At 37.0% G+C, this 18,463-nt stretch overlaps 1 protein-coding gene across 1 annotated transcript in view; it reads left to right on the top strand.

Annotated features, from left to right (window-relative positions):
* The first annotated feature begins 1,688 nt into the window (after positions 1-1,688).
* The window catches only part of LOC104838457 (chromosome unknown open reading frame, human C11orf70), a 22,343-nt gene continuing 5,568 nt past the window's right edge, over positions 1,689-18,463 (top strand). Inside the window, exons 1-5 of the mRNA XM_010578197.1 lie at positions 1,689-1,805; positions 2,299-2,380; positions 4,030-4,102; positions 9,739-9,905; positions 12,130-12,302. Coding sequence (XP_010576499.1) covers positions 1,696-1,805; positions 2,299-2,380; positions 4,030-4,102; positions 9,739-9,905; positions 12,130-12,302 — 605 coding nt within the window. The 5' untranslated portion in view covers positions 1,689-1,695. The remainder of the gene's footprint in view (positions 1,806-2,298; positions 2,381-4,029; positions 4,103-9,738; positions 9,906-12,129; positions 12,303-18,463) is intronic.

Below are 18,463 nucleotides of genomic sequence, written 5' to 3'. Positions count from 1 at the left end.
GTCCTTACTCATTTCCTTACTCCTGATTCATCAAAGCATTTAAACACTCTAGATTTCAGTGGGATTTAAGCATATGCTTGTTGATTCAACACTTTAATCAGAGAAAATCCTCACTAAAGTCAGTAGGAATTTTTGCCCCCAAAGACCTAAAGTTTCACTCTTTTTTTTTTTTAATCCTGTATTTGAGTGTGCACAACTCGAAATTAAAAATTTATGTGTTTGGTAGCTGTTGCTACGCATCACTCCCTGCCCAAACCAGTTCTTTCACTTTGGCTATTTAATCTCTGGCTAGTATTATTAGTGGCAAGAGGAATTTAACAGATGGGCTAGTGCTGGAGTAGGTGGAGACGTGTTGAGAATAAGGTTACAATAATGTTTCAGGTGCCTCCTGTTTAGATCATATTTAAATATTAAGAAGAAAGGCACACTATTCCCTCTTGAACTGTCTCTACCATTGAAACATCTTGAAGTATAGGGTAGCTTTATTTTCTATTGTTGTTTACGTGTAAGTAAAATTTCTTGGGGAAAAAAAATAGAAGTGTGTGGAGAAAACAGGATAGAGAAGATAGGGGGAATGGCTCCTTAAATGTCACATAGCTGCTACACAATAACTTGATCTGCTGAACTGCAGCCCGTTGGTGTAAGCGCTCTTTTACAAAATTTAGTGAGTATGTAGTGAGCGATGAATTCTACTGAAACTATGTTAAAACAGGGTTTCTTAACAGGCTTATGATCTATTTCTTCTGGATTCCTTTGGTACAAGCCTGTTTGACTAACATGTCTTACAAGTTAAATCTGTAGGACGTCTTTTGGGGGCTGATGAGACAGGGGAGTGCATGTCAGCAGTTTCAGCCTTCCTCCCCGCCGTCACAGCACGCTGCACCTTTCTCTTCTGCTTTCTAATCAAATTGAATGGGATTCAGCTGAATTTTTTTTTTTATTAGAAACAAACAAAACCACTGCTAAACCTCTTAGAAATGGGTCTGCTGTTTAGCCCGAGCAACAGATTAATGGGAAAATGACTTTTTTGGAGATTTACGGCAAAGTGAGAGGTGGTTTTGGAGGGGGGTGGATTGCTAAAGGGTATAGCACGAGATGTGCGGCAGCCTTAAACTCTCACTGCTTTCCCTGCAAAGGGCAGGAAATTCCCCAAATTTTGCAAGGTGTCTCTTGCTTTACTGGACTTTTAAAAATAGCTTCCTTAAGTAACAATGTACTTTCCTTAAATTTTCCACCGGGAAGAGCTTAGGCCTTGCCATTCCCAAATGGCTCAACACCCTGGGAAGCAAGAAGCAGCCCTGATTCATTAGAGCTTCATAATTCATAACTTTGCACTTCTCATAATTCGTTTTGGCGTTACGTTATTGGGGGTGGCATTGATTAAGCCAGCAACAGTAGTCCCTGCCTTTGCGTGCCGGTCTGCTAGGCTCTCCTTCGACAACCCTGAGTTCTCCCGGGGCATAGACAGGAGCAGAGGGGAGGAGGGAGAAGGCTGATGTTTAATTAGGGGATTGTATAGGTAAAAATCAAAGAAATCCTGTCAGAAGGGGGACAGCGGTGTCCCGCGGCCCTCACTGGGGAGCGGCGGAACGCTGGTGAGCGGGGCCGAGCCCCGCGGCGGGAGCGCGCCGGCAGAGCACCGCCCGCGCGGCGCCGTTTCCACGGCAACCGCCGAGCCGCCGCCGGCCCTGGAAGATGTCCGCCGGGGATCGGCGCTGCGTGGCGGGCTTCGTTTTCCGCTCCCTGCCCCAGAAAGCTTTCCCCTGCTTGGAGGACAGGGACGTCCAGGACCGACTCCTCAAATGGTGCGAGGGGGAAATCCCGCTGCGACAGGCGCCTCGCTGGGGGTGGCGGGGAGCGATGAGAGGCGGGCGGGAGGGAAGGGGCGGGCGGTGTGAGGGCTGGGGCCCTCACGGCGCCCTCAGGGCTCCCGCTCTGAAGTGGCGGCGAGTCCGTGTCTGTCTCACCTCACCCCCTTAGCTGGAAGTCTCCTCAGTATTTTTCAGGCACGTAAAACGCTTGTTCTGAGGTGCACGGCACTTATCCTTGTCTTCCAGAGTTCGTCAACACCTATTTCAGCTTCTCGGCGTTGCTCTGATGCTGCTTGAGCAGCCGTTGTGCTTCCCCGCCCCTCCCAGGCAGGGTGGGAGGCGGTTGTAAGTGAGAATGAAAAAAAAAAAAAAAAAGTATAATTATTGGTCAGAATAGGACTTTATGTAGTGTACCTAGGCAAAACTGCAGAGCAGGTAAGTACCTAGTATGTCTGCAGAATATTTAATCTCCCTTTTTCCATTTCAGGTCCATGCAAGGCAGGATGACAGCACAAGCGTTCAGTTTTGACCAGCAGTTTAAGCCCTATGAAAAGGATGAATTTGTTATGGTAGTTCTAAGTCCTTTATATTTTAAGTTGACTTTTTTCCATTAAATTATAGCTATTGGGAAACTGCATAATGGCAAACATTGTAGCAGTGTTAGCATGCTCTTCGCCTGTTTGCTGTCTCCTTGAAAGCAGGTGATTTAGGTGTGGTGCTCAAGTCTTACTTTGTGGGTTAACGGTATTGTCCAGTAAAAATATTTCAGTCTGTACTAATGCTACTCTCCTTTAAGAAGGAACAATTTAGTTATCCAAGATTCCCAAGAGTGGGAATCTGAACTGGATGCTGATCTTGGCCACCACATTTAATGTTGGAAAGTCCACCCAGGGGAGACTTTAAATAGTGTACATGCAGTTGGTACTCTTGCTCACAGCTATTACTGCTTTGTCACAGGAAATACACTGTGCAATTAGACATGCATATGCACCATATATGTGAAAATACAAGATTTTAAAATTCGTTGGATACCATTGCGTTATACTGGAGTTTTGGGCTCTAAGCTTTTTGAGACTCAAGTCTTTTCCCGATTTTGTGTCCTCCACTTTTGTTGTCTGCGAAGTCAAATCTGTTCATCTATTTGCAGACAGAAAAAAAATAATTTTTGGTTTTAAAAACAGTGGGTTTTTACATCTGTTGTTTTAAAAACAACTCCTTGATTGGTTGTATGTCTACTTTATATTGCTATCCTCGATAAAGAATTCAGCCTCTTTGTATTTTGAAGAAATTCACACAGAAATATACCAATATTTCATCTCCCACTGATAAACATTTCAAATGATTGAAGTTTACAAAATTTGCATTACCTTCTCAATGCTTGTCTCTTTTGAATTAAAAATGTAAAAATATCACTATGAAATTATGAACTCTGAGTAGCTGTGAATTAATTGAGAACAAAGGGACCATTATATTATATAGTCTGATCTCTCTGTATCCCAGAGAGGTGGTAAAGAGATTTGGTGATGCAAAGACTGAAAAATCCATCATTTTCTTAGCAGCTTCGTCAATGATTATTCACTATGCTTGTATACATATACATAAGTGTGGGTTTTCTTAATTGGCTTATCTATGATTTAAACTTGTCAGCTACCAATATTACTATGGATGTCTCCTTTTTTAAATTGATGAATCAATAAGATTGAATACTTCAAATCTTACTGTGGAACATCTTCTCCATCCCTTCAATAACTTATGGTTTCTTCTGTATCTGTTTAATAATTTTTGTGTGTCTCTACACTTCTCCAAGCTTCAAATTTATTTACAAAATGTAAATTTTACAATCATACGTAGCATTTCATTTTTTACTTCAACAATATTGCATGCAGAGATAGAATTGTTTCATCTCTTCTTCCATTTTCTGTTCCTCCAAGGATTTCGTACATCTTATTTGTGTGTTCTTGGACTAAAAGTGGTTTACTGTAAAACCTTAATACTGCATATAAAAATATGTACATGAAGATATCTTGAATATATAAAAGACGCTGGCTACATAACATGTATTTAGTGGTGTGATATTTAGTATCCAAACTGAAAGATCATTCAGAATCTACTTACTAATTGGATCCTTATAATTTACTTTGAAAGTATCCAAGACATTATAAAGGATGATTTTATGTTTCATTTCATTAACTTGTATTCTCTTATTTGAATATTATAGGCATTTTTTAATGACCAAAATGTGAACTCCAGTTTAAAGTTGCTCTCAGCTTCGGGACAATGGACTACATTGGGTAAATTTAGAATAAATTAATCTTAAATAAAAAAGTCTGTGTCGTAACTATTTTTCTCTAAGTTACCATTTTGTAATAATGACAGTTCATATATGTGTATCTTCATCTGGTTGAAATAGCTTAAAGAATTACTTCTTTTACTAAATAATAAGAAAAGATTTTTACATAGTTTGTTACTAAATTGTCATATTTTACACTTTTTTTTTCCTTGACCCCTGTGTCGATCCATAAACCAAGCTACTAGAAGTGTTTTTAAACATCCAGTTGACCTGATCGTGTATCCAGACATAATCAACTGCATTAATTGTGGAATTATAGTACTACCTTATTCAGATAATATTTGAAGAAAGACACTCTTCTATAGATGCAACCAGCTTAGGACAGATCTGAGATTATTGCTCTGTTACACATTAAAGTTGAGAGAGCAGAAGATTAGATAGAGCACACCCCCACGCTTGTGTAAATATGCTCTCTGCACAACAAAAGTGATCTAGGTGCAGAAAGAGAGCCATGTGATAGGTTGCTCTAGTTGCAATCATAGCATGAGGTTGACTTCTAGTTTGTTGCCATGTCATTAACTGCTTATAACACTTATGTCTGTAGATGGAGATGAGACACTAAACGAGAAAGACCAAAAGCAAATAGCACATGATTTTATGGCACCACTTTGAAATTGTATTTTTGATTTTGTAAATGACACGCAAATTTTCATGAAAATTGTATGTGATAATGTAATGGGATTTTATGCATAATGTGAACTCTGATATCACTAAGTGACTTTCCTTAATAGGAATATTTTAAAAGGGGCTTGTGGGAAGTCCTCAGTTCTCTTCATTTGTCTGCAGATACTTTACTGTGTGTAAATATTTAATGGAGCTTTGGGAATTTTCTAACTTTTCTATTTCAACTCTCTGGAATTGGCATACGTTTTCCCCACTATATACAATGACACTAGACATGGCCACCTTTTTGTCAGCAAAATCCATTTTCCAAACACTGTATCTGGCTGTTAAAACAATTGGAATATATAAGATGCAAAAAATATCTCCAGTTCCTCTTCAGGTACCTCTTTTTCACTCTAGCAAGCAAAAAGAAAATAAATATATTTTGAACCATGGGTAAACCTTTTCCTGCTTTAGGCAAGAATTTTTTTAGGCTATCAGTCTAGCCTGTGACTTGCCAGTCCCTGTAGTGAAGGTCAGTAGGTTACATACCTTGTGTTAAGAGCGGAGGGTCACTTGCCAAGTATCCCAGCTTAACTCCTTATTCTGCTCAGTCTTTCTCAGCACAGAAGTAATGCATTTTGTTCCAAGGACTGGAAGGGTTCCCTTTTTAAATCCTGAGCAGCTGGTATACTCCATTTGCTCTTAAAATTTCATCTTCCCATTCTTTGCCTATTTTTGGTGAGGAATGTTGGCACATTTTTCTATACTTAGTCTTCATGTGCATTTTTTGAAAATATAGTAAGAATTAGCTTTGAGTGGGAGAAGGTAAAAAATGATCTTCTAGTATTTTCTTCTTCAGACATGCCAATATATTAAGCCAGATATATCATTTACTTATCACTGTGGAGTAAGTCTTTTAAAAACAAGTTCCTGTTCTTGAAAGAAAATACTGGAAATGGGCTTATTTTTCTTTTTAGAAAATATGAAGAAAATTACATAACCTAGGTTGATTTGAATACTGTATTCATTCTCTTGCAAATAGGGCTTTTTTGCAGAGGGGAGATATTTTGGATGCATAATATAAGTGGGGTTTAGATAGGTTCTTAAAAACCTCCCTTCTCCTCCCTGCCATGAGCTTGGGCTGAAAGTATATATGGACCTACAAAAAAAATGTTAGCATTATATAAAACATCAATATAATATTACTTTATGAGATAGTTTGTTTTCATAATCCTTTTGTCTTTTTCCAGGCCGTGGTCCCCTTTTACCTTGTCATTAAGAATTTATTTTTCTTTTTAATTCATGGTTTCACTTTCATATTTATCTCTACCTCTTCTCTCTTACTTGTGTATCTCCTTTTCCTAAAATCTGTTTCTAAAAGTTCTTTATTACTTTGTTTTTTTCCTGTGTCTAATCTCATTTTTTTCTTCTCTTGACTGCTTTTCATCCTCACCTTAATATTATCAGACCGTAATATCCTCAGTCTCCATCTGTTAGATCAAAAGGTGGCATAAAACATGGGGTCCCCAAGGAATGCAACATCTACCTCTCTTCTCAGCTCCCCCACGTGTTGGGATTCCTGGTAGCATCCCACAATAGTACATCATCTCAAGGACTCCAGCTTTAACATTACTTGAAATATAACATTTTAGGTAAACAGTACACAAGGATATTCTCTAGTCTGCTTCATCTGATCATGCAGATACTTAATTACCTATTCTCACACCACAATTTTTTGCCTGTTGTAGTAGGGGTATTTTTTTCCCCTCTTGGCGGCTGCATGGCAGAGTACCTGATAGTTCTGTCATGTACTTTAAGCTCCCCTTTCACCTGTTACTCTCATATTTCTAAAATAGAAGCAGCAAAATTTGATGCATACCAACTTATGTCTTGAGACTTGTATTTTTAAATAGCTGTGATGAAAACTAAATAGTAGTTTTTCCTTGGACACACTACTGGCCTTGCACCTGTCAGCAGTCTTAGAGAGGCAGGACTGTATCTGTTTAAGCTCAATTAACACTTGAAAAGTTATCTTCAAAGGGATAGGGTTACTGTCTTTGTGTAAATAGAAATTCAGTATTTGCTTAAGAAAGATTCTTGAGTTGCCATATATACTTGAAGCTCTAACAATTGCTGTCTTTGGAATGGGCTTTTAAAATCTGGAAAGTAATCTTAAATCAACAATTTTTTAGACTACTGTTATAGGTTATAATTTGCAAAAATTTTAGATGTTAATTTGAACCTATAAATCATCAACCTGCACCTTTTGCTTTTGAAATACCATCTTTTTAGTACAGAGCACTGAACTTGTATTATGTAAGTTCTATACAAACTGTTTTGTAAATGGTAAGTTGTAAAATGTTTCCCTGAGGTAAAAATCTTTCTTAAACTTTGGAGGAATTCTAAATATACCTAATCTGGGGTTTATCTACCCCATACTAGATATGCAAAGTGTTCATTTAAAAGTATATTGGTAGCACTTTATAGATATTCCAGAGCTAACTGTTCTAAGAAGCTTAATCTGCTTCAGTACTTCTCAGCTCTTTGTTTTCCACTTGCAGAGTTGTCAAGGCATTTCTTCTTCCTATTTTATTGCTCACTTTTACAGTGTTATTAAAACTGGTCACTCTTTTCCAGGAAATTCTGAATCTCCAATTTCAAATCTCACCTCTCAAATGGAGAATAGGAGCTTCCAGTATATTTAAACTTTTCCATTTATAGTTTGGTTTTCTGAACTACTGAATAAATTACAAAATTCTTGATTATTTTTTTTCCTCATCAAAGTTTTCATAAGATCTTGTTTCAGAGCAGAAGTGTGTCTCCTTTCCTCACCCCCCTACCCAATAAAAGCATAACAGTTTGAAGGCCTATAAATAGCTCAATTTCTTATACTTTGAGCTCAATAACTGGGAAACTGTAAGATGTTTCTTTTTTCTCAAGTCATTTAACATCTGATTGTTATTGGTGTTGACTCAGTTTTTGATTCATAGGTCTTTACAAAATAATTTCTGTTAGAGGCTGATTTAAATTCTATCCCTGTGAAAGGAAGCTGGAGAATTAGAAGTTAGAGGAGTCTGGAGGTGAGGGGTGGGAGAAAGCATAAATGAATAAATAAATAAATAAAAATCAGTTTGATTTTTTCCTTAGGTTGTGAGGCTGTAAGATATGTTTTCTGTGACTTGTGATTTTGGTTACATAATTTGATTATTTTTTGATAGTCGCTATGTGAACAGGTAAGAGAATGTCCTGAACCTTTTTTCTTTAGTAAAAGGTACCCTTTTTCATAACCATAGCTGTAGATGTGAAACCAAGCAATTAAATGCTGCGCTTTTCTCTATAGCTGATTCTCTTTACATCACATTGGCCCAATAAAATAATTATAAAATTTCATGCCAGTATTTTTATCTTAAGTAGACATATCTTCAAGCCATCAACTTGTAACTTCTCTTTAATTTTTTTCTTAGTGTTGATCAGGTAGGTATTACAGTTTACCTGGGTTTAGATAGCAAAATGCTCATATATGGAAGAAATCCCAAGGACTTTTTGGAAGTGTGGGGGCAAGAGAAATATTAGGTTATGCTACACTTGCAAAGATTAGGATCAGAATGAAATGATAGGTGCTCTTGGAAGCATTGTGGTTCATACATCCCTTTTTGGCATGTTTCTGTTCCTGAAATACTGTCATCTAGAGTGAAATCTGGACATTTCCTAAATACTAGTCTTTAGCGATCCTTTAGGTCTGTTTGTCAGGACACCACTTAATTTTATCTTTAATTGTATGGTCAAAAGCCTTTTGACATTGTGATGGTGTTGACCAATCTCCCATCAAGGGAACCTACAGAGGAGAAAAGATAAGAGTAACTCATGGAAAGCTGTGAATATTATGTCTGCCAAGACACATTGCCTTTGTGTTGCATGTTCATGCATGCTCATGCTCACTTGTGCTCTCCTCCCCTCTTCTGTTCGGAAGCACTTTGAAAGGTGTTCAGGGGGACTTGGAGATGAGTAGAGAATACATTCTAACATTTGGTCTGAGCACTTGGACTGTAGAGAGCAGATGGAACTGGACTGAGTCCAAGGCTTCTTAAACATGGAGTATAATGCTATTTGAGATGCCATAATTTATCTAACACCACACATACAGGTTTGTAGATGTAACACTGTATATAGAGAAGATATGTGCCCTTATGGACTGATACCTCATTAAGGAAAATACTGTAGGGCATCTCAAATGGCACTAGATGTCTACGAGCAAAAGGATCAGGCCTTGGATAACTTGCAAGTACAGAAAACATAAAAATTGTAGAAAAATGTACTCTGCACTTAATGATTATAGAGATAATAGTCCAGATTCATACCAGAAGTGCTATAATAGCACTTCTGAAATAACTGGTTAGTAAAGCTTACAGTAGCTACAAAATAACTTTTCAGAAAGTTCAGATATAATACTTAAGAAACCAAAAATTCATCAGGGCTGTGTTCATTTTGGTTTTTACTTTGTGGGGTGCTGTTAGCAGTTATTGACTTTAGTACTTCATCACGCCAAATTTGGTATTTGTTCTCAGATTCTTTAAGGCTTAAGCTGTGGAATATGATTTTCTAAGGGTGTGACCTAACATGATGTTAAGTTCACCAGGGTGTTTCATCTATTACTTGTTTCTGTTGATAGTATTACCGACAGGGGGAGCAAACACATGAGTCTTAATGGAGGGTAGCATTCAGATGAATTTAATGTTTTCTTTACGCTTGTTTCTTTCCTAGCTTGCTTTGTTTTTTGAGGGACTGTGTGATTGAGTCATTGAGTTTGTGATCTGTATTTTTTTAAAGAATATATCACACAACCGTTTAGAAAAGTTGATTATTTCCAAACTGTATTGAATTACAAATTACTGTAAAACCATTAGTTCATGGAAATTCTCCTATTTTATTTATTGCAAGAGACTTGGAGTGAAGCCTTCCTCTATATTCCAGGTTCCAGAGTGACAAAAATTGAAGCTACAGTGGTGCCCTGTACACAGATTTCCATGTCATTTTTTGATCGGCTATACTCTGAAGGAGTTGTTAGAGAAACTGGAGATATTGTGAAATGTTATGATGACTATTATGATGATATTCTCATCTCTGATGAATTAAGGAAGGTCAGTATAGCAATGAATAATTTCTTATGATTTTTCATACTCTATTAGGTACCATAAGGACACATTTTTCAGTGGGTTTTTTTTCTGACAATACATGCTTTCCATGGTAAAAATGGCCATCAATAGCCACATGATAGAAATGACTGAGGTACTGCAGTGCCTGAATGTGTGAAAGCAATGGCTGTTTTCCAGATGGGCCTTCTTTCCTTTTCAGGTGGGAGGAAAAGGTAAAAACTTCTTCTACCAACCCTTGTCTCAGGTAGTCAGTGCTTGGGGGGTGAGGGGGAGCAGAAATGCAGCTACTCATTTGCCTAGGAGGGGAAAACAAGTGGTACCAATGGAAAGGTCCCGTGATACCCAGAGCTGTGGGTTCATCCAACCTTCCAGGTAGTTGAAGAAATTGAATGTAGTCAATAGCTACATCCTGAAGCATTCCTAGCCGGGAATGCTGACCATATCATATGTGAAGGCATTTAAGGAAAGTCATCTTCATGTATTTTCACTGAAACCAAGGAGAAGAAACTATGAAAAGGGAAATTATTTTTCAGTGTAACACTGGAAAAGGACTAAATATAACTCCTGAACAGGCCTGCAAGGTAAAAAACTGTTTGTTGTACCCCAGTGGAAGTGTCAGAGAGCAGATTATTCTGAAAAAGAATCTCTCTGACAGTGCTACCTTCTTAATTAACATATGTCTTCACTGTGTTTCTTTTGAAGCTTCATAAACTAAAACTTTTTTTTAACTTATGTTTGTTTAGCATTAGCAAAGCATAGGGAGAACTGGATTTTGCTCTTCCTTGTATATATAATCAACATAAGTACTTAATAATTATAGAGTTGCACTCATTTGCACTTGGCAAACCCTTTGAAGGCAATGTATTTGAACCAGTGACACTGGTTACAGGATGTGGCCTGAAATACTGGTCTGTCTTGTAAAGTTCTGGGAAAAGGAGAGAACTCAAGCTCATGTTTGAATTTCAGATGTGGTTTGTAGCCTAGCAGTTCAAAATACTATGTATTTATTTATAAGCTGGGTGCGTGTGAATTTTTTTCTGAAAATTAAGTATATTTGATGTAGGAAAGTGACAGGCATCATTTAAAATAAGAAATCATTGGGGTTTCAGTCTCTCCAGTTTCCTTCCCTTAGAAGGGATGTGTGTGTCTGCATTTACAAGTTGAAGGATTCACATTTGTTTGAAATGAATGTGATTCCTACTCGTACAACCTAAGAGGGCAGAAAGAATTAAGAGTCAAAATCTTCCAGGAATGACGTCAAATCTTCACATTAAATTAGTCAGCACCCTAGGACAATAGACTGTAGGGGGCAGCAAACTGTCTTGTCTGCTGGTGTTGGAGGGTGGCCCTCAGCTGCAAAATGCCACGTTTCTTTCCTACCTACCAGGTCTTCTCTTGCTTCAACCAAGAAGGGGGTGGGATACGTATGAGGTGGCCATCAACAACAGTTGCTGCCCTGACCCCTTTTTACTCAGGTTGTGTAGTAATGTTATAAAGAGGGCCAGAGAGCGGTAAGTTCATGTGTAGCTTTGACCAGTTTGCCTGAGTTGGCATCTGTGGTTTGGCTGATGTGACTCAAACATCTTGAAGCCATACTGAGTTACAATTCCTGTCCACCCTTACAGTGTGCAGTGTTGGAACTAATCTAGCAAGTCCTCTGTGTTCACATAATATTGCAGCAAAAAGCAGGTGGGATGCATGGAGGCAGCTGGATAGCATGTCTGGTTAATCCAGGCTACAGATAAAGGCTCACTAGAGTCTGCAGTAAAGAATGATGTGCGTTTGAGGCATCTCCTCTGGGAGATCCTTGGGATTCCTTTACAAATGTGAGATAACTGTGAAAACTTAAAGTAAAAAATCAAATGTAGGCAATGTTACCAAAGACAAACTAATTGCCAGTGATCGACATGCCAAATATAGCTATAGATTATTTTCAGATTATTGATTATTTCATTAGCATGATGAGCAATTAACCAGTGAATAACAAGACTCTTGAAAAATCTTCCCTTATGTCTTGTGGGCACAAATCTGACAGTGATTCTGCTTTATATTGTATCTATAAATTTTGAACATAATTGCATCATTGGAAGATGCATTGGACATAAACTCTGTGTGACATACAGCAAAGTAGTTGCATTGTTTATAAACTTAATCTCAAATAAGAAATTTTCATCTATTCAACTTCTTTGTTATTTTCTTGTTCCGCAAGGTCTTGCTTCTTGAAGATTCAGACCATTATGACTTATTCAGTCAACTGGATCGCAAGGAATTTCTATTCTGTCTTTTTAAGCATCTTTGCATTGGAGGAACTCTTTGCCAGTTTGAAGATGTAGTTGGTCCATACTTAGAAACTACAAAAGCTTTATATAAAGACTTGGTGAGGTAAGTGTTTTCTGGTTTATACAATTGTATATGTATGTGCTGTGCATAGATACTTTGTGTCAATTTATTGTATCAATTTATTGCTCGTTACTGCTTCAAAAATGGGGCTGTTATTTGATCAATCTGCATGCTTATTTGTCTTCAACTATCAAAATACCATGTAACAATGCTAATAGTTCAATGGAAAAAGATATGCAATTTTAATGGCATCTGTCCCACATAAAAACTTTTTTTATACTACATATATGGACATTGATGTTTTATAATTCAACTCCCATTTTAAAGATTTTTGTTTCTGTAATTGTCTACTGAAAACATGGCATGGCATTGGAACCAGATTGTGTTGCCAATGTCATTGATAAAATATCAACAGTTAAGTCTTGGATATATAGTTAGACTACTTTCAAGCTGCTTTTGGCTTAGGATTTAAAAATTGAAGTACTTCAGTTGTAATTTTTAGTTCTGTATGTATTTTATTCCAGCTGATTTTTTTTTTTTAAATACAGTTGGATTTTGGCATTCTTAATTCCACAAATACACTTCTCACAGCATAAAGCTAAGGGTGAGAGAATCTGGCTGTTCACAAGATGCAGTGGACTAACACACATTTTTGCCAGGTCTGGTGTATGGAATCGTTTGGAATTTTATGTATTTTTTTTCTTGAGATTAGAGGTGATTGATCAGAGGTTCAAATTCAGAAAAAACAGGCAATTTTTTGCCCTGTTTTGATTTGTCCATATGCTGACTTCTCCAATTGACAAAATTTCTTATTTCCTGGTTAGTGGGAAATGGAATGTAGTTTTTGGTTATGCAAAGACTCATTCCTAGTTAAGCTAATGGGAATATGAAGATCATCAATAATATTACCAAAATATTATATTATATTATACTTTGCCACTCATAATAAGTATTTGTGGGGTAGTATAAAGAACAATATTAACCTGAACAATGGAAAACAATTGCAGACCTCTGAAATGAGAGATAGTAGAAGAACTCTGATAATGTGGATACTAAGTAATGCACTACAATGTACACTACAAAGGCTTCAAATTGCTTAAAGTAGGAACTGATATTTTTCTTCCTTCTCAGTTCTATTTGGAATGGTGTGATGACCAATTGACTCCTATTTTAAGGTTATACACAAGCATATTAGGTGAAAAATCGTGTAAGATGTATTTGTCATTGTCTGTTCTTAAAATGTCTTTGGATAAATGTAAGAGTAAAATTTATATGTCTGAACAAAGATACAGTGAAAGGATTAGACCCAGTGATTCTTAAACACCTGAATATTTCTTTACTTGTATAGCACTTGTGTATAGATTGCCATATCCAAACAAAATATTTAAAACAAAGTATTTGGCTGGTTTTGGGAATTTTTCATAATACTTAACCAAAGAAGCTTATATATCTTTAATAACTTCTAAGCAGCTTTCAGATTTTCTAATGGTCAGCACTTTTCAGGGTGCAAGTTGATTTAGTGATGTGCTGTTTCCCAGAGTCATCTAAAATAAATGATTAAAGTAGCAGTAGAACAGTTGATACTTTTAGAGAAACCACTGAAACAGAGAAATTGAGCGTTATCAATATTCCAAGAAGATTTTTTAGAAATAATTAACTTAGATTGCTGCATGTATTAATTTGAATACTGTGATTAGTCACCAGAGCTTTTTTCTTAGTGTGATTAGTTTTGTTATTTTCATATCATACGTAGATGGAAATCAAGTGGGTTCTTCAGAAACAGAGAATATGACATAAAAGGATCTATCAGTGCTTCAGCTCTACCCTCCCCTTTCTTTTAAATTGTTCACTCTGCACTTGAAACAAGCTGTTTGTTACCTTAATCCTTGGCCTTAGTTGACACTGCATTGACTACAGCTGCTTCTGCTCTTGTGTTGTTGAATTGACCTAGGACAAAGCACAGATCCAATCAGTTCCTTCACTTTATTGCTTTCCTTTGCTGTTGGTTTCTCCTAAACATTTTCAAGTTTTGTTCTAAGCCACTCCTTTTCTTTACCTTCCTATCTCCTTAAACCTTTTCCCCCTCTTTTTCCTTTTCCTGCTGTAAAATTTGATAAGGATGTCAAGTAGTTCTTGTTACCTGGGAAAAAAAAAAAGCTGCCAAAATCTTCCCCACAATTTCATCCTGCTTTCAAGGTTTGCTTTTTGTATACCCTCAACCTGTTCCCTGTTGACCCTTTATATGTTTCTGTGATTTTTCTCTTGTGTGCTACTTCTGTCCTTTATACAATATCAGGAGAAAACCTTTCAAGATCCATTCCTCTGGTTTTTGGTGTTTGGGTGGTTTTTTGTTTTGGTTTGGTTTTTTCCAGTTGGCAGCTTGCTTTCTATCCTCCAAAGTTTTGAAGTACATCTACTCAGTCATGTGACATAACTGATCTTCAATATTTATCTACCATGTGTCTCTCCATTTCTGTGCCTATAAATGTCTTCTGGTTTCTCATTGCCAGTGGAGCTGGCGTTAACACTGACTAGCAGTTGAAAAAGAAACTAATAATTTAACTAAATCTTTTATCTTGCTCCTCTGATATTAAGTTCTCTGTCAGTCCCATGAGAAAACTTTTGATCTTGACATTTCAGACTTTCTGTTCCCCTTCACAATCATAGTTGTCTCCTGCTTTGTCTCATTTCTCCCCACCCCCAGTTTATCCAAAATGATGTTTTGTTACCACCATCTTAAGACAGAAAAAGCCACTGAAAGAATAAGCAATGCAGCACTGAAGACAGATACTCATGCCACAGTCTTGACTTAATTTCTAGTTTCTAGTCCATGCTCTGCACTGTGTTACTTACTTCATTTTTGCATAAATTACACCAGAACATAAAGCAATGAAAATTACTTTCTTATGGCCTCTTATTTTCAGTAAACAATTGCTAATGAGAGTAGTGGTCTCTTAAATTCTGTTTACCAACCAGTTCACCTTCAAATTCCTGTTGAATATCAAATATTCCTTAAATTCTTCTTTTCTAGACTGCTATCCTCTGTCTGGTTTCTTTTCATCTTGGACTGCAGTCGCATTGGATACTTTCTACTCTTTGTAAAGTGATATTAAAAACTTTTTGTGGTATTAAAGAATTCTGTAAACTGTATTCTTAACCTTCAATTTTTATGTCTTGAGGGCTCAGAACGCTTGGTGAAAACCAAATGGATAGTACAATAATTATTAGCTGCTATCTGATGTGCATTGAAAAACTAGCCCCCACAGATGAACTTAATCTAATCATGATGTGCTTGTAGAGGTGTAAACCACCACTCTTTGGTCCTGTAACAGTTTTTCTTATGGAAAAGAGCCTTGGCATGAAGAGTTCCACAAGTCTCTTTGGTGCCAGGAGTGGCAGGCCTCTTATGAGCTTTTCCCCACTTTCCTATAGCCTTTCTTCTGGCCTTTCCTGAGTTCTAACTCCAAGGCACTAGTGTTCAAAATAGTGTAAAAAGGCTTGAGATTTCATTTCATTAAAGCATTTCCATGTATATTGCTTTATTATCAGAGAACGCAATAATCTTTTGAAATTAACTGCTCTAGATATTTTACAAGCACAGCTAGGGACTTCCAAATACAACTATTAAATGGCCGACATTTTCTCCTTTGTAAAAAGAGTAATAATTGCTTCCTAATTAATTAATGCACAACTTGTTGTCTGTTACTAATCCAGCAGTAATTAGTCTGTGACCAGTTGAATCCATCCAAAATTTTAGCATTAAGTGTCACATCCTGTGTAACCTAAATAATTTCAAAATCCTTGTTGTAGTATTTTTGGTTTAGTTAAAGAATACATTTACATGACAAAAACTTGTTAATTAAAATATAATCTATGAATCTTTATTGATAAACCTTGTCTTCTATACTTAACCCCTGATTTTTCTGACAGTGTCTCTCCACGGTGACAGCTGCTGTAGTACCTTGTAGTCATTGTTCTCTTCTTTCTTCTTTGCCATCGCCATGCCCTTTCCCCCATATTACATGAATTTATGCGAAAGCCTTGAGTTGTTCTTTTAATGTTTGGAAAGGCTAATAAAATATTGCCAGTAAGGTTAGGATATAAATAGAACCCAAGGCGAATTGAGAGACAATGAGGAAGTTTGCTTTTCATAAAAAGAGAATAGATGCCCATTAAAAAGATGAAGGAACTACCATATTAAATGAATAGTTTAGAAGTTAACAATTTGAAAGAACAAAGGGGGGTATTAAGACTATTTTTAAGGAAATACTATCCTCTTCAAGAAGAGAACATAGTTTTTTCTAAAACCTTTTAGGGAAAACAAAAAAAGAAATAGAGCACATGAGCTTGTCAAAGGCAACCTCCTGGTTTCTTTCAAGTTGGCAAGGGAAGAATCTCATCTGATTTTGGCAGATATATTCTTTTGCCTTAAAAATTAACCAAAGTACTAGAAATAAACACTCAGTCTGACAAATGACTTACAGGAAGCTAACCACAAGGGGAATATTTCTCAAGGCAGTGGAATAAATAGGAAGGCTTATCCTCTGTCACCCCTTACTTTGGTATCCTAGATATATATAACATAAAAATTAAGAAACCAGAAACTGAAAGCATTGTTTTCAGACACAAGAATATGAAGCCAGAATAACTTAATACAACTGTAGCTTTAGCAGGTAGTGATATGCCGTAGAAAGCGCTCACCCCACTAACCCTCCATACCTTGTTCTGAAAATTGTCACTCTTTCAGCAGAGATGGTTAAACAGTTTCTGAACTGCTGCAGTTTACAGCCCGGTACATTAGCATAAACTAACATCCATGTTAGTTTATCTTAATATGCTAGTCTGTAAACTGCAGTGGTTCAGAAGCTGAGTCATGAACCAGTTGAGCTGTCCCTGCTGGGAAGGCAGTAATCTCTAGAGGGGTGGTAAGGCAGACAACTGGGGCCAGTACCAGTTTCAGCAATGCTGTCTTAATCCACTGTTGAGTATATCAACATGTCAGCTGCAACAAAAAATTCTGAGAAAGCCTCGTTACTGACTCACCACAGGAAAGATCAACTTCACATTATAGGCTTAATTCATACATGACTGTGTCATTACTCTATAGATGAAATCAGTTAATTGGAAAGTCAATTTCTTTTATTGGTTGGAGAGACTGAATCAACAAAGATTATGTTGGTTGATTTGGGGTTTGTTTGTTCTTATAAAAAGAAGCTTTGCGAAAGCAGTGGTAATAGGGGACTGCTGTCACAGACAGCTTGGAGCTGGTGCGGTGTACAACTGGGCTGTGTTTAACACACATCCTCTAGCAACTTGGCTATATTGGGACCTTTCCAGGGAACTGAATCCGTTTGTGACAAGGCAGGTTTTGAGCTATGCATTTCTTGGAACTGTATAAGTATGGAATTTATAAGGCTTAACTGCTCCACAGTGAGTTAATGTAAATAGGAATCTGTGAGATTAGATAAAATAATAGAAGTTACATGATCTAATTTATGAAGAAATGTAAGCATCACTTAAAGCAGACCTGAGGAAAAATGACAGATTTCAAAATACTTAAATTCAAAATATGTTGAGATGCCTGGATGCTTTGCAATAATATCTTAGTGTTATTAGTAACTGTGATGAAAGAAATGGCAGTCTTCACAACAAACACACTCTAGATATACGTAAAAATTCAGAACTAATGTCATCCTAAGTTGCATAGCTGTCTATATATACAACATTCCAAAGGAGGAAAAATGAACCTATACTATAATTATATATTAATTAAAAATGAGCTAAAGTCTGCATTTCTTCACCAGTACTGCTGTTGCTTCTTGTAATCTATATTAAGGTGCACTTTACTTCACAGTTTTTTTTCTCAAAGAATATATGAAAAAAATTTTACAAAATGTTTAGCTGAATTACTTTTCATAGCTATCAAAATGCAAACTTTATATTGGAGTCATCTAGGCCTCGGTAATATTGCTGTGATTTAGTAGCTGGAAACAGCAAAACGAACTCAGATGACTAGATACGTTCAATAGTTTTCAATAAAATGACCACGTTATCTATGGTCAACGTACCTTTTCATGATCAACGTGACATGAGTTTGTGGTGGGTTGGCCCTGGCTGGACGCCGGCTGCCCACCAAAGCTCCTCTATCACTCCCCTCCTCAGCTGGACAGGGGGGAGAAAATATAATGAAAGGCTCGGGGGGT

This window comes from Haliaeetus leucocephalus, unplaced genomic scaffold, assembly GCF_000737465.1.
Source record: "Haliaeetus leucocephalus isolate CR32 unplaced genomic scaffold, Haliaeetus_leucocephalus-4.0 Scaffold616, whole genome shotgun sequence".
NCBI classification, from domain to species: Eukaryota; Metazoa; Chordata; class Aves; order Accipitriformes; family Accipitridae; genus Haliaeetus; species Haliaeetus leucocephalus.
The sequence above is the reverse complement of the archived record's forward strand: the minus strand, read 5'-3'. Positions and strand labels throughout refer to the sequence as shown.